General features: G+C 46.7%; 1 protein-coding gene across 6 annotated transcripts in view; it reads right to left on the minus strand.

Annotated features, from left to right (window-relative positions):
* LOC143296708 (E3 ubiquitin-protein ligase UBR2-like) overlaps positions 1-18791 on the minus strand; it is a 185529-nt gene that overhangs the window by 115539 nt on the left and 51199 nt on the right. For 4 of the 6 annotated variants that reach the window (XR_013057156.1, XM_076608759.1, XM_076608757.1 and 1 more), the window contains 5 exons: positions 13095-13193; positions 6332-6413; positions 5768-5846; positions 4830-4938; positions 2262-2390 (listed from right to left, as the gene is read on the minus strand). Coding sequence is in view for 5 of the 6 variants with exons in the window: in XM_076608759.1 (XP_076464874.1) it covers positions 2262-2390; positions 4830-4938; positions 5768-5846; positions 6332-6413; positions 13095-13193 (498 nt within the window). In the remaining variant the exon portion in view is untranslated. Of the gene's footprint in view, positions 1-2261; positions 2391-4829; positions 4939-5767; positions 5847-6331; positions 6414-13094; positions 13194-16264; positions 16364-18791 lie in introns of all 6 variants that reach the window. The other 2 variants (XM_076608760.1, XM_076608758.1) reach the window with 1 other exon arrangement.

Here is an 18791-nt window from a genome sequence, read left to right on the forward strand (position 1 = left end):
CATCACTACTGTAACCAGCACTGTCATCATCACTACTGTAACCAGCACTGTCATCATCACTACTTTCATCAACACTGTCATCATCACTACTTTCATCAGCACTGTCATCATCACTACTGTGATCAGCACTGTCATCATCACTACTGTGATCAGCACTGTCATCATCACTACTGTAACCAGCACTGTCATCAGCACTGTCATCATCACTACTGTGATCAGCACTGTCATCATTACTACTGTAACCAGCACTGTCATCATCACTACTGTGATCAGCACTGTCATCATCACTACTGTAACCAGCACTGTCATCATCACTACTGTAACCAGCACTGTCATCATCACTACTGTGATCAGCACTGTCATCATCACTACTGTAACCAGCACTGTCATCATCACTACTGTGATCAGCACTGTCATCATCACTACTGTAACCAGCACTGTCATCATCACTACTGTGATCAACACTGTCATCATCACTACTGTAACCAGCACTGTCATCATCACTACTGTGATCAGCACTGTCATCATCACTACTTTCATCAACACTGTCATCATCACTACTGTAACCAGCACTGTCATCATCACTACTGTAACCACCACTGTCATCATCACTACTGTAACCAGCACTATCATCATCACTACTTTCATCAACACTGTCATCATCACTACTGTAACCAGCACTGTCATCATCACTACTTTCATCAACACTGTCATCATCACTACTGTGATCAGCACTGTCATCATCACTACTGTAACCAGCACTGTCATCATCACTACTGTGATCAGCACTGTCATCATCACTACTGTAACCAGCACTGTCATCATCACTACTGTAACCAGCACTGTCATCATCACTACTTTCATCAACACTGTCATCATCACTACTGTAACCAGCACTGTCATCATCACTACTTTCATCAACACTGTCATCATCACTACTTTCATCAGCACTCTCATCATCACTACTGTAACCAGCACTGTCATCATCACTACTGTGATCAACACTGTCATCATCACTACTGTGATCAGCACTGTCATCATCACTACTGTAACCAGCACTGTCATCATCACTACTTTCATCAACACTGTCATCATCACTACTGTAACCAACACTGTCATCATCACTACTGTGATCAGCACTGTCATCATCACTACTGTGATCAACACTGTCATCATCACTACTTTCATCAACACTGTCATCATCACTACTGTGATCAGCACTGTCATCATCACTACTGTGATCAGCACTGTCATCATCACTACTTTCATCAACACTGTCATCATCACTACTGTGATCAGCACTGTCATCATCACTACTGTAACCAGCACTGTCATCATCACTACTGTGATCAGCACTGTCATCATCACTACTTTCATCAACACTGTCATCATCACTACTGTGATCAGCACTGTCATCATCACTACTGTGATCAGCACTGTCATCATCACTACTTTCATCAACACTGTCATCATCACTACTGTGATCAGCACTGTCATCATCACTACTGTAACCAGCACTGTCATCATCACTACTGTGATCAGCACTGTCATCATCACTACTGTAACCAGCACTGTCATCATCACTACTGTGATCAGCACTGTCATCATCACTACTGTGATCAGCACTGTCATCATCACTACTGTAACCAGCACTGTCATCATCATAAACAAAAAACATTTAAAAGCATCATTCAACAAAAAACAACCTCCTAAAAAAACTATTGAAAAACAAAAAAACAAGTAAAACTTTTATGAGTATGTGTGTGTGTGTATCACTTCTGCACTCATGCACTGAACTTCTGCATTTGTGGGCTCCACTCCAATCTTCCCTCATATACCATTGGCTTCTACATGCACCACTGTTTTAACCCTGCCATGTTGGCAGCCATGTAGTTTTTGGCGGGAATGCATGCTGGGAATACTCAATTTACATAGCCCACCAAACGCTGACACAGATTTCATGATCTATGATGCGTGCATTTGATCTTCTGCGTGCGTATACACACAAAGGGGGTTCAGGCACCAGCAGGTCTGCACATCTGATGACCTGGGAGATTAGAAAAAATCTCCATCCTTTACCCACCAGGCACCTTAAGCCGCAGTGGTTATAATCCAGGACTAATATTAAAAATTGAAAGTCCAACACTTAACCATTGGAGTGATGCGGTGTGGAAATGAGGTTGCGGTTGTGGAGAGATGAGGGAGAGGCTGGGGGGTGGGCAGGCAGGGGGATGGGGTGGGGGTGGGAGTGTGTGACTCACATCGGAGGCGCACCAATCAGCGAGCAGCACCAGGCTGTCCTCCAGCTTCAGCTGCAGGTTGAAGGCCCCCTCCCACTCCGGCTCAAACTCCAGGTGCTGCAGGGTCTGGCGGCACACCAGGTCCATCCCCTGCCAGCACACACACACTCATTGTCAGCACACACGCATTCATTGTCAGTACACACACACTCATTGTCAGCACACACGCATTCAATGTCAGTACACACACACTCATTGTCAGTACACACACATTCATTGTCAGTACACACACACTCATTGTCAGCACACACGCATTCATTGTCAGTACACACACACTCATTGTCAGCACACACGCATTCATTGTCAGTACACACACACTCATTGTCAGTACACACGCATTCATTGTCAGTCCACACACTGTCAGTACACACACACTCACTGTCAGTACACACACACTGGTCGTCAGTACAAACACTGATCATCAGTAAACACACACTGGTCGTCAGTACAAACACTGATCGGCAGTACACACACTGGTCGTCAGTACAAACACTGATCATCAGTACACACACACTGGTCATCAGTACAAACACTGATCATCAGTACACACACACTCGTCGTCAGTACACACACACTGGTCATCAGTACAAACACTGATCATCAGTACACACTCACTGGTCGTCAGTACAAACACTGATCATCAGTACACACACACTGGTCGTCAGTACACACACACTGGTCGTCAGTACACACACTGATCATCAGTACACACACACTGGTCATCAGTACAAACACTGATCATCAGTACACACACACTGGTCATCGTACAAACACTGATAATCAGTACACACACACTGGTCATCAGTACAAACACTGATCATCAGTACACACTCACTGGTCGTCAGTACAAACACTGATCATCAGTACACACACACTGGTCATCAGTACAAACACTGATCATCAGTACACACACACTGGTCGTCAGTACAAACACTGATCATCAGTACACACACACTGGTCATCAGTATAAACACTGATCATCAGTACACACACACTAGTCGTCAGTACACACACACTGGTCGTCAGTACAAACACTGATCATCAGTACACACACACTGGTCATCAGTACAAACACTGATCATCAGTACACACACACTGGTCATCAGTACAAACACTGATCATCAGTACACTCACTGGTCGTCAGTACAAACACTGATCATCAGTACACACACACTGGTCATCAGTACACACACTGATCTGCAGTACACACACACTGGTCGTCAGTACAAACACTGATCATCAGTACACACACACTGGTCGTCAGTACACACACACTGGTTGTCAGTACAAACACTGATAATCAGTACACACACACTGGTCATCAGTACAAACACTGATCATCAGTACACACACACTGGTCGTCAGTACAAACACTGATCATCAGTACACACACACTGGTCGTCAGTCCTCACACACTGGTCATCAGTACAAACACTGATCATCAGTACAAACACACTGGTCGTCAGTACAAACACTGATCATCAGTACAAACACACTGGTCGTCAGTACACACACACTGATCATCAGTACACACACACTGGTCGTCAGTACACACAATGAATGTCAGTCCCCACACACTGGTCGTCAGTACAAACACTGATCATCAGTACAAACACTGATCGGCAGTACACACACTGGTCGTCAGTACAAACACTGATCATCAGTACACACACACTGGTCGTCAGTACACACACACTGGTCATCAGTACACACACTGGTCATCAGTACACACACACTGGTCATCAGTACACACACTGGTCATCAGTACACACACTGGTCGTCAGTACAAACACTGATCATCAGTACAAACACTAATCGGCAGTACACACACTGGTCGTCAGTACAAACACTGATCATCAGTACACACACACTGGTCGTCAGTACACACACACTGGTCGTCAGTACACACACACTGGTCATCAGTACACACACTGGTCATCAGTACACACACACTGGTCGTCAGTACACACACTGGTCATCAGTACACACACTGGTCGTCAGTACAAACACTGATCATCAGTACACACACACTGGTCGTCAGTACACACACTGGTCGTCAGTACACACACTGGTCATCAGTACACACACACTGGTCGTCAGTACACACACTGGTTGTCAGTACACACACACTGGTTGTCAGTACACACACTGATCATCAGTACACACACACTGGTCGTCAGTACACACACTGATCATCAGTACACACACACTGGTCATCAGTACACACACACTGGTCGTCAGTACACACACTGATCATCAGTACACACACACTGGTCGTCAGTACACACACTGATCATCAGTACACACACACTGAACATCACCATCAACATATGCCATGGACACATGCACACACAAAGAGAGACACACACACTTTGTGAAACCTGTGTGTGTGTGTGTGTGTGTGTGTGTGTGTGTGTGTGTGTAGAATTGTGTGTGCATATGCGGAACCATGTGTGCTGAGTGGTACCCTGTGCATGCATGTGTGCGTGTGTGTGGAGGGTCAGGTGGAAGGGTTGGGTGAGGCATGACCTGCATCATACGAAGTAGGGTGAGCATGGTGTGGAACCCTTTGAGGAAACTGCTGCGTAACTCGTCCGTCCACTCTGAGCTGTCACTGGGCTTGCACAGCAAGGCGTACCTGTCATACACACGCACACACACACATCCATACACACACATCTTGAAACAACTGCATCAAGCATCTCCTCTCCTATGTTCAAACTAAAATCACAATCAAACATTTGCACTAACTGCAACTTAATGTTAACACTTCTAGACAACACTGCACTTACAGCAACTCAATGTTAATACATATAAACACTGCACTCACTGCAACTCAATGTTAACATGTCTAAACAACACTGCCCTCACTGCAACTCAATGTTAACACATCTAGACAACACTGTACGCACTGCAACTCAATGTTAAAATGTCCAGACAACAATGCACTGGCTTTAACTCAATATTAACATGTCTAGTCAACACTGCACTCTCTGTAACTCGACTGCCTTTAGCTCAATGTTAACATGTCTAGACAACACTGCATGCACTACAACTCAATGTTAAGTAATCTAGACAACACTGCGCTGAGTGTAACTTAATGTTAACACATCTGGAGAACACTGCACTGCGAGTCATTGTTAAGAGATCTAGACAAGCTTGCACTGACTATAACTCTATTTTACATGGCAAGTCATTGTTTGACACATCTAGACAAGCTTGCACTGACTATAACTCTATTTTACATGGCAAGTCATTGTTTGACACATCTAGACAACACTGCACTTGAACTCAGTGTTAACTCATCAGGACAACACTGCACCTACTGTAACTCAGCCCACCTGTAACCCAATGTTAACACATCTTATCTACACAAAACAGAGCGTACTTTAACTCAATGTCCACATCCTATCTACACACACCGCACTAAGTTAATACTAACTGGTCTACACAACCACAGCACTCACTTTAAGTCATACAACATGTATGATGCCCGTTTGAAGTTGGCACTGCGGTCGTTGCGGTCAAAAGAAAGCTTGCCCTTGTCTGTAACAGAAAATCCTGAAAGGTTTGCTCGGAGTCGTCCACACTGACATCACCCCACCACTTTCCACCCCCCCACACAACACTATGACCAATAACATGTTCATCATCATCATTATCATACACCCACAGGTAGGAAACAGGCACTGTCTTTCACTGAAACCCACACTTTGCTGGTGAGTAAAAAAAAACAAAAAACAAGTCTTATGCCCTTAAAATGAATCATCTCCTGATGCACATAAGAGAACTTTGATTCATTCCTTTCGGGATCATGATTTTCTAATCTCACTTTCAAATCTAAAACCTGGCAGAACATTACACCTTTGTGCTTTATTAATCAGACAGATATCATGGACTGTTTTTCAGAGGATCCAAAATTAAAACTTTTACAAACCTGGGTCATTTCTAGATTTTAACGGACAAATGTGAAACAGTACTTCGAACAAAGTATGTGAGCCCCGCCAGCCCCCAGCTTGTTGACCACTCACCGTTCTGTTTCCTCTGGCAGGTCTTGATGAAGGGCTTCAGGATCACAGAGATCAGGTCGTGCTCTGCGATCAACATGCGCGCCTGAAAACATCAACACTGGTCAGTCAACACTGCCCCTGGTCTGTCAACACTACCCCTTGTCTGTCAACCTCACCCCTGGTCTGTCAACACTACCCCTTGTCTGTCAACCTCACCCCTGGTCTGTCAACACTGCCCTGTCCACTGGTCTGTCAACACTGTGCTGCCCACTGGAGTCAACATCACTCTGCCCCTGGTCTGTCAACACTAACCCTGGTCTGTCAACACCATGCCCATTGGTTTGTCAACACCACCCTACCCCTGGTCTTTCAACCCCCCTGGTCTGTCAACATCACCCCTTAGTCTGTCAACACCCCCTGGTATGTCAACACTGCCCCCAAGTCTGTCAACACCATTTCAGTCTGTCAACACTGCCCCTTGGTTTATTAACATCATCCCTGGTCTGTCAACACTGCCCAGTGGTCTGTCAATATCACCCCCTGGTCTATCAACACCATCCCTTGGTCTGTCAACACTGCCCTGCCCCTGGTCTGTCAGTACCACCATGCCCCTGGTCTGTCAACACCATTCCCATTGGTCTTTCAACACCCCCACTCCCAATCTGTCAACATCAACCCTTAGTCTGTCAACAACACCCCTGGTCTGTCAACACTGCCCCCAAGTCTGTCAACACCATCTCTCAGTCACTGCCCCCTGGTATGTTAACACCACTCTGCCCCTGGTCTGTCAACATCACCCCCTGGTCTGTCAACACTGCCCCCAAGTCTGTCAACACCATCTCTCAGTCACTGCCCCCTGGTATGTTAACACCACTCTGCCACTGGTCTGTCAACATCACCCCCTGGTCTGTCAATACCACCCCTTGGTCTGTCAACACCACCCCCTGTTCTGTCAGTACCACAATGCCCCTGGTCTGTCAACAACACCCCTTGTTCTGTCAACACCACCCCCTGGTCTGTCAACACCACCCCTTGGTCTGTCAACACTGCCCTGCCCTTGTCTGTCAGTACCACTATGCACCTGGTCTGTCAACACCACCCCTTGGTCTGTCAACACCACTCCCTGTTCTGTCAACACCACCCCATAGTCTGTCAACACCACTCCCTATCTGTCAACAACACATCCTGGTCTGTCAACACCACCACTTGGTCTGTCAACACCACCCCCTGTTCTGTCAGTACCACAATGCCCCTGGTCTGTCAACAACACCCCTTGTTCTGTCAACACCACCCCCTGGTCTGTCAACACTACTCCCTGGTCTGTCAACACCACCCCATAGTCTGTCAACACCACTCCCTGTCAACAACACATCCTGGTCTGTCACCACCGCCCCTTGTTCTGTCAACACCACCCCTTGGTCTGTCAACACTGCCATGCCCCTGTTCTGTCAGTACCACCAAGCCCCTGGTCTGTCAACATCATCCTTTGCTCTGTCAACACACTCCCTATCTGTCAACAACACCCTTGGTATGTCAACACCACCCTGGTCTATCAACACCACTCCCTGTCTGTCAACATCACCCTTGGTCTGTCAACACCACCCTGGCCTATCAACAACACCCTGGTCTGTCAACAACACCCCCTGGTCTGTCAACACCATCCCTTGGTCTGTCAACACTGCCATGCCCCTGTTCTGTCAGTACTACCAGGTACCTGGTCTGTCAACACTATCCCCTCATCTGTCAACACTGCCCACTGATCTGCCAACTTCATTCTCTCTTCCTCTCCTTCCCTCTCCCTGGACACTATCACCACAATCATGTCATTTGGTTTTCAGTGCAATCATTCACTCCCTAGACACTATCACCACAATCAGGTCATTTGGTTTTCAGTGCAATCATTCACTCCCTAGACACTATCACCACAATCAGGTCATTTGGTTTTCAGTGCAATCATTCACTCCCTAGACATTATCACCACAATCAGGTCATTTGGTTCTCAGTGCAATCATTCACTCCCTAGACACTATCACCACAATCAGGTCATTTGGTTTTCAGTGCAATCATTCACTCCCTAGACATTATCACCACAATCAGGTCATTTGGTTCTCAGTGCACTCTTTCACTCCTTCCCTCTCCCTAGACACTATCACCACAATCAGGTCATTTGGTTCTCAGTGCACTCATTCAAACAATAAATAAATAAATAAAACGTGTGTGTGTTTGTGAGTATGTTACTGTGTGTGTGTGTGTGTGTGTCTGTGTGTGTGTGTGTGTGTGTGTGTGTTGTGTGTGTGTGTTGTGTGTGTGTTGTGTGCGTGATGTGTACGTGTGTGTTAGTGTCTTTTAGTGACTGTTGGTTAACACACCATGCTGAAGGCATTAAACACTAATGCAGAAAATGACAAAACAATTCTCACACTTGGCCTTCTTTGTACATGGACTACATGGCTTGACTGGCGTATTTTGTACAAAGGAATCAGTTTTTCGTTTCTTCTACATTCTTCATTCTTCACTCGCACACTACCAGCAATACAACACAGCAGTGGTATCATTGTGAGGTCATGCTGACTGGACAAACAGTACTGGTGTTATTGTGATGCCATAACCACTACATATACAGCAATGGTGTCAGTGTGACGTCATGACCACTACACAAATGGTGTCAGTGTGACGTCATGACCACTACACAAATGGTGTCAGCATGACGTCATGACCACTACACAAATGGTGTCCGTGTGACGACATGACCACTACACAAATGGTGTCAGTGTGACATCATGACCACTACACAAATGGTGTCAGTGTGACATCATGACCACTACACAAATGGTGTCAGTGTGACGTCATGACCACTACACAAATGGTGTCAGTGTGATGTCATGACCACTACACAAATGGTGTCAGTGTGACGTCATGACCACAACACAAATGGTGTCAGTGTCACCTCATGACCACTACACAAATGGTGTCAGTGTGACATCATGACCACTACACAAATGGTGTCGTTGTAAAGTCATGACCACTACACAAATGGTGTCAGTGTGATGTCATGACCACTACACAAATGGTGTTGTTGTAACATCATTACCACTACACAAATAGTGTCAGTGTGACATCATGACCACTACACACAAGGTGTCAGTGTGACATCATGACCACTACACAAATGGTGTCAGTGTGACGTCATGACCACTACACAAATGGTGTCGTTGTAACGTCATGACCACTACACAAATTGTGTCAGTGTAACGTCATGACCACTACACAAATGGTGTCGTTGTAACATCATGACCACTATACAAATGGTGTCAGTGTGACATCATGACCACTATACAAATGGTGTCAGTGTGACACCATGACCACTACACATATGGTGTCAGTGTGATGTCATGACCACTACACAAATGGTGTCAGCGTGACGTCATGACCACTGCACAAATGGTGTCAGTGTGCCATCATGACCACTGCACAAATGGTGTCAGTGTCACGTCATGACCACTATACAAATGGTGTCAGTGTGACACCATGACCACTACACATATGGTGTCAGTGTGACGTCATGACCACTACACAAATGGTGTCAGTGTGCCGTCATGACCACTGCACAAATGGTGTCAGTGTGCCGTCATGACCACTGCACAAATGGTGTCAGTGTGCCATCATGACCACTGCAAAAATGGTGTCAGTGTCACGTCATGACCACAACACAAATTGTGTCAGTGTGACGACATGACCACTACACACATGGTGTTGTTGTAACGTCATGACCACTACACAAATGGTGTCATTGTGATGACATGACCACTACACACATAGTGTCAATGTGACATGACCACTACACACATGGTGTCAATGTGACATGACCACTACACACATGGTGTCAATGTGACATGACCACTACACACATGGTGTCAATGTGACATGACCACTACACATATGGTGTCATTGTGACATGACCATTACACACATGGTATCAGTGCAACGTCATGACCACTACACACATGGTGTCATTGTAACGTCTTGACCACTACACACATGGTGTCATTGTAACGTCATGACCACTACACACATGGTGTCAGTGCTACATCATAACCACTACACACACAGCAAACACACCTGCTGGTCACACAGCAATGCTCTACCATCCCTGCACACAGCAGCCAGACAAACCCACTGACAATATACTAATGGACACCCCAGGAAAACCCACTGACAATATATTAATGGACACCCCAGGAAAACCCACTGACAATATATTAATGGACACCCCAGACAAACCCACTGACAATATACTAATGGACACCCCAGGAAAACCCACTGACAATATATTAATGGACACCCCAGGAAAACCCACTGACAATATATTAATGGACACCCCAGGAAAACCCACTGACAATATATTAATGGACACCCCAGGAAAACCCACTGACAATATATTAATGGACACCCCAGGAAAACCCACTGACAATATATTAATGGACACCCCAGGAAAACCCACTGACAATATATTAATGGACACCCCAGGAAAACCCACTGACAGATATACTAATGGATACCTTAGTAAAACCCAGTGACAGATAAAACCCACAATCCAACTCCAGTAAACCAACCGACATGCACAGGTTACCCCAGGCCATGCAAAAGAAAAGAAAACGTGGTGTAGCACAGGTGTGTTTCCAATGCAGCAACATCAAATAAACAGGACAACTTTCCACTTTTCTCCCCCTCTGACTCAGTTCCCACTGACTCCTACACACTGTACTGATCCCTACAATAACATACACTGAATGGAGTGTGTTTACACATTCCACATTTCACACCCATAACTCCCATGCATTACCCACAATACCCATTTCCCAGACACACCATACCCATTGACTCAACACATCCACCCATCATACCCATTACCCGGATGTCCATGCACCCACTTCCCTGACACATGTATCACCCTGATACACACACACACACTACCCAAGCACATCTAAGACCAAGATGAACACTAACTTACACATACATTACCCTCACACACACACACACACACACACACACACACACTACCCTGGCACACCTATGACCCTGACAAACACATCTACTACCCCAAAACAATTATGACCCCCCACCCCCACCTGCACCCCCCCCCCCAACACACGCACACAACTATGGGACTCCTGTGACCCTGACGCACATAGACACACACTACCCTGACACATCTATGAACCTCACACCTCACACTACCCTGACACACCTATGACACACACACACACACACACTACCCTGACACACCTATGACCCTCACACACACACACACACACTACCCTGACACACCTATGACCCTCACACACACACACACACACTACCCTGACACACCTATGACCCTCACACACACACACACTACCCTGACACACCTATGACCTTCACACACACACACACACAGTACCCTGACACACCTATGACCCTCACACACACACACACACACACACTACCCTGACACACCTATTACCCTCACACACACACACACACAGTACCCTGACACACCTATGACCCTCACACACACACACACACACACACTACCCTGACACACCTATGACCTTCACACACACACACACACAGTACCCTGACACACCTATGACCCTCACACACACACACACACACACACACTACCCTGACACACCTATTACCCTCACACACACACACACAACACACACACACACACACTACCCTGACACATGTATGACCCTCACACACACATGCACAAACACAACTGACTCCCAGTGCCGTATGAGGTGAGTCGATGAGTTGAAAGTCACACACAGCAGGGAGGTCAGGGGGTCAGGAGGTCAGTACACAGCTAACATAACCACTAGCACAGACCCTGAGCATAGCAGTCAGACACCACACTGTTGTGGTCACACCCCCACACCCATTTGTTCTGTATTGTATTTTATTGCACTTTGCCACAACACATTTCTCTGTGAAATTTGTGCATACAATGCAGTGCCACCCCTTTTGTTTCTGCCTGTAAGTGTATTTGTTTTCCTATCAAAGTGGATTTTTCAACAGAATTTTGCCAGGGATAACCCATTTGTTGCCATGGATTCTTTAAATGCGTCAAGTCCATGCTACACTCAAGATCTTGGTTTATCGTCTCATCTGAATAATTAGCATCCAAATCACCAATGAAGGTTTTGTGGTGGGGGGAGAAAATACCAGGAAGAGGGAGGTTCCAACTTGTGCACTCAGATTCTCTGGCTTCGTAGGCGTTGTGTTGGCTCCAACTTAGTGTGGCATTGGTGCTTTGACATCAAAGGTCCTGTGACTTCACAATGGCCAAATTTGTAACATCTTTTGTTTCTCACACTGTATCCCACTCGCAGGATTCTTCCATGGAATTTTGCCAGGGACAACCCATTGTTGCCATGGGATCTTTCACCTGAACTAAGTGTATGCTACACATGGGACCTCCACTTATTGTCTCATCTGATGATGAACAGATTCCTTACGGTAACAGTGGTGTGAGTGGTGACCGACTTGCTCCAAGCTGATGATGAATAATGACACAGGAACACAGCTGTCAGGCCATGCCATAGTGCATTAAGGGCACACACATAGACAGCATCCCCCCCCCCACCCCCCCCCCTCACAAACAGACACTTGGGGTGAAAAGAGAGAAAAAGAGACAGGACAGACAACAGACGACAGGGACAGACAGAGGGAGGAGGAGGAGGAGAGACAGAAGCGACAGGTAGAAAGGGGCATGGCAGGCCCCTCCCACAACACCTACCAAAGTGGGGACTGTGAAAATTTGCACAGAGAGGGAGGTAATGGACACGGATCGGTAATGGTCGTCTTGCACAAAGTCGGCCACCACACTGTCATAGAGCTATACAGACAGAAACCACATACACACACTGTCATAGAACTATACCCGTAGAAACCACACCCAACAGGCCACACCCACTCCTGTCAACAGGTCACACCCACTCCTGTCAATCACAGGGGACACAGGCCACACCCACAGCCCAACCTCTGCCAGTCATAGCAGTAGCCCCGCCCCGTCTTGGCTCATCCAGAGTCACTCTGACGCCTCAAGTAGCTCCGCCCCATTCTAACCTCTCCACTGATCCCCCAAAGCACTTTCTGCAGCACTTTCTATATTTTTTTAAGATCAACTCCATCCCCAAGTGACAACACTACTCTATGGATCAAACCCATCCCCAAGTGACAACACTACTCTATGGATAAAACCCATCCCCAAGTGACAACACTACTCTATGGATCAAACCCATCCCCAAGTGACAACACTACTCTATGGATCAAACCCATCCCAAAGTGACAAAACTACTCTATGGATCAAACCCATCCCCAAGTGACAACACTACTCTATGGATCAAACCCATCCCAAAGTGACAACACTACTCTATGGATCAAACCCATCCCAAAGTGACAACACTACTCTATGGATAAAACCCATCCCAAAGTGACAACACTACTCTATGGATCAAACCCATCCCAAAGTGACAACACTACTCTATGGATCAAACCCATCCCAAAGTGACAACACTACTCTATGGATCAAACCCATCCCAAAGTGACAACACTACTCTATGGATCAAACCCATCCCCAAGTGACAACACTACTCTATGAATCAAACCCATCCACAAGTGACAACACTACTCTATGGATCAAACCCACCCCAAATTGACAACACTACTCTATGGATCAAACCCATCCCAAAGTGACAACACTACTCTATGGATCAAACCCACCCCAAAGTGACAACACTACTCTATGAATCAAACCCATCCCCAAGTGACAACACTACTCTATGGATCAAACCCACCCCAAAGTGACAACACTACTCTATGAATCAAACCCATCCCCAAGTGACAACACTACTCTATGGATCAAACCCATCCCAAAGTGACAACACTACTCTATGGATCAAACCCACCCCAAAGTGACAACACTACACTATGGATCAAACCCACCCCCAAGTGACAACACTACTCTATGAATCAAACCCATCCCCAAGTGACAACACTACTCTATGGATCAAACCCATCCCAAAGTGACAACACTACTCTATGAATCAAACCCATCCACAAGTGACAACACTACTCTATGGATCAAACCCATCCCCAAGTGACAACACTACTCTATGGATCAAACCCACCCCAAAGTGACAACACTACTCTATGGATCAAACCCATCCCCAAGTGACAACACTACTCTATGGATCAAACCCACCCCAAAGTGACAACACTACTCTATGGATCAAACCCATCCCCAAGTGACAACACTACTCTATGGATCAAACCCATCCCAAAGTGACAACTCTATGGATCAAACCCATCCCCAAGTGACAACACTACTCTATGAATCAAACCCATCCCAAAGTGACAACTCTATGGATCAAACCCATCCCCAAGTGACAACACTACTCTATGAATCAAACCCATCCCAAAGTGACAACTCTATGGATCAAACCCATCCCAAAGTGACAACACTACTCTATGGATCAAACCCACCCCAAAGTGACAACAATATGGATCAAACCCACCCCAAAGTGACAACACTATGGATCAAACCCATCCCAAAGTGACAACACTACTCTATGGATCAAACCCACCCCAAAGTGACAACACTATGAATCAAACCCATCCCAAAGTGACAACTCTATGAATCAAACCCATCCCAAAGTGACAACTCTAAGGATCAAACCCATCCCAAAGTGACAACTCTATGGATCAAACCCATCCCCAAGTGACAACACTACTCTATGAATCAAACCCATCCCAAAGTGACAACTCTACTCTATGAATCAAACCCATCCCCAAGTGACAACACTACTCTATGGATCAAACCCATCCCCAAGTGACAACACTACTCTATGGATCAAACCCATCCCCAAGTGACAACACTACTCTATGGATCAAACCCATCCCAAAGTGACAACACTACTCTATGGATCAAACCCATCCCAAAGTGACAACTCTATGGATCAAACCCATCCCCAAGTGACAACACTACTCTATGAATCAAACCCATCCCAAAGTGACAACACTACTCTATGAATCAAACCCACCCCCAAGTGACAACACTACTCTATGAATCAAACCCATCCCAAAGTGACAACTCTATGGATCAAACCCATCCCCAAGTGACAACACTACTCTATGAATCAAACCCATCCCAAAGTGACAACTCTATGGATCAAACCCATCCCCAAGTGACAACACTACTCTATGAATCAAACCCATCCCAAAGTGACAACACTATGAATCAAACCCACCCCCAAGTGACAACACTACTCTATGAATCAAACCCATCCCAAAGTGACAACTCTATGGATCAAACCCATCCCCAAGTGACAACACTACTCTATGGATCAAACCCATCCCAAAGTGACAACACTACTCTATGGATCAAACCCATCCCAAAGTGACAACTCTATGGATCAAACCCATCCCCAAGTGACAACACTACTCTATGAATCAAACCCATCCCAAAGTGACAACTCTATGGATCAAACCCATCCCCAAGTGACAACACTACTCTATGAATCAAACCCACCCCCAAGTGACAACACTACTCTATGAATCAAACCCATCCCAAAGTGACAACTCTATGGATCAAACCCATCCCCAAGTGACAACACTACTCTATGAATCAAACCCATCCCAAAGTGACAACTCTATGGATCAAACCCACCCCCAAGTGACCAGGCTGTAGCTCAGAACAAGTGAGTGGGGAGAAGCCAAGACTTTCAATAACAGGTGTGCAGGCAGACGTCTCACATCTCGCTGCCAGTTCTCCCCCCAGGGGTCACATAAGAAAGGGGGATATGGGGGTTCACTCTGGCAGGGAGAGGGAGCTGTCTGCCTGGAGGGAGAGAGGGGATGTAGGGGGGATGGGGTGGGGGGGGTAGAGTTCCAGATGCGGACACCTACCAGACTGGGCACGGTATAGACCTGAACAGAGAGGGAGACTACTGAGACGTCGTGATCGTGGTCGTCATGGATAAAATCCTCCACCATCTGCGGATAGTGCTGTGGGACAAAACAGGCACATCAACATCACCTCCATCTACCCACCACACTATGCAAACAAACCCATGTTCTTTGGCCTTCCTCCCCTACAACTTGACACAGGGGTGCAAGCGTCCAAAATCCTAACACTGACCACCAAGTGTCCAAAATCCTAACACTGACCACCAAGTGTCCAAAATCCTAACACTGACCACCAAGTGTCCAAAATCCTAACACTGACCACAAAGTGTCCAAAATTCTTTACACTGACTTCACAAACAAGTGTCCTAAACTCTTAACACTGACTTCACCAACAAGTGTCCAAACCCTAACACTGTCTTCAGTTAAGTGTCTAAAAACCCTAGTACTGACTTCAACAAGTGTCCAAACCCTAACACTGTCTTCAGTTAAGTGTCCAAAAACCCTAATACTGACTTCAACAAGTGTCCAAACCCTAACACTGTCTTCAGTTAAGTGTCTAAAAACCCTAGTACTGACTTCAACAAGTGTCCAAACCCTAACACTGTCTTCAGTTAAGTGTCCAAAAACCCTAATACTGACTTCAACAAGTGTCCAAACCCTAACACTGTCTTCAGTAAGTGTCTAAAAACCCTAGCAGCATGAGGCAGTTCCACAGGACTTCAAAGACGCTTCCATCATACACCTGTACAAGCGCAAAGGAAACCGTCAGGCCTGTGACAACCATCGTGGAATATCCCTGCTGTCCATCGCAGGCAAGACTCTGGCCAGAGTGCTACTCAACCGTCTCATAGCGCACCTTGAGCAAGGTCTCCTACCAGAGAGCCAGTGTGGCTTCCGGAAAGAACGCAGGACTATCGACATGATGTCTGCTGCCAGGCAGCTCCAGGAGAAGTGTCAGGAACAGAACGCCGACCTTTACTCCACCTATGTCGATCTGATCAAGGCCTTCGATACTGTTAGCAGAGATGGCCTTTGGAGAATCATGGCGAAGTACGGATGTCCCAGAAAGTTCATCACCATCACACGGCAACTACACGATGGGATGCTGGCCCGAGTCCAAGACAACGGAGAGACTTCAGAACCATTCCCTGTCTCCAACAGAGTCAAGCAAGGGTGTGTTCTTGCCCCCACCCTGTTCAGTCTCATGTTTTCAGCCATGCTGACAGATGCCTTCAGAGACGCTGACGTAGGCATTGGCATCAGGTACTGCACAGATGGCTCACTCTTCAACCTCAGGAGGCTTCAAGCAAAAACCAAGGTGAGGACAGACACCGTCAACGACTTCCTGTTTGCTGATAACTGCGCTCTCAACGCTGCCTCCGAAGCTGACATGCAACACAGCGTCAACAAGTTCTCTGCTGCCTGTGACAAGTTTGGCCTCACAATCAGCACAAAGAAGACTGAGGTGATGCACCAGCCAGCTCCAGGAAAGCCTTACGTTGAACCAAACATCTTCATCAACGGGCAACGACTGAACGCGGTGGACAAGTTCACATACCTGGGCAGTACACTCTCTCGCACAGTTGTCATCGACGACGAGGTGAATGCCAGACTCGCCAAAGACTTCGGCAGACTCCATAAGAACGTTTGGAACAGGAGAGGCATCACCCTGGAGACGAAGCTCAAAGTATACAAGGCCATAGTTCTCACCATACTGCTCTATGGATGTGAATCATGGACGGTCTACAAACGCCACCCCAAAAAGCTGAACCACTTCCACACCACCAGCCTCAGAAAACTTCTCGGCATAAAGTGGCAAGAGAAGATCCCTGACACAGAGGTGCTCACTCGTGCAAACTTGCCCAGCATCTACACCATCTTGATGCAGGCCCAGCTGCGCTGGGCAGGCCATGTAGTTCGCATGCCAGACCACCGGCTCCCCAAGAAACTGCTGTACGGTGAACTCCAACATGGCAAGCACTCCCATGGAGGCCAAAAGAAGCGCTTCAAAGACACTCTGAAAGCTTCTCTGAAGGCCTTCAACATCAGCCACAACACATGGGAGCTGAATGCAATGGACAGACCAAAGTGGCGTTCAGCTGTCCACAAAGGCGCCAAATCCTGTGAGACCAACAGAATCGCTGCAGCAGAGCAACGCAGACAGGCCAGGAAAAGCAGTGCCAGCAAGTCCCCAACAGCCGCCACCATCCCCGGCCCACACTGCGTCAGAACCTTCCAGGCGCGGATTGGCCTGACCAGTCATCTGCGCACCCACAAAGCCCAACCCACCCTCCCACCCCCAGGATGACTAGATGGTCCTCATCGATCCCGACGGACGAACCACACACAAAAACCCTAGTACTAACTTCAACAACAAGTGTCCAAACCCTAACACTGTCTTCAGTAAATGTCTAAAAACCCTAGTACTGACTTCAACAAGTGTCCAAACCCTAACACTGTCTTCAGTAAGTGTCTAAAAACCCTAGTACTGACTTCAGCAAGTGTCCAAACCCTAACACTGTCTTCA

Source organism: Babylonia areolata, chromosome 21 (genome assembly GCF_041734735.1).
Source record: "Babylonia areolata isolate BAREFJ2019XMU chromosome 21, ASM4173473v1, whole genome shotgun sequence".
NCBI lineage: Eukaryota > Metazoa > Mollusca > Gastropoda > Neogastropoda > Buccinidae > Babylonia > Babylonia areolata.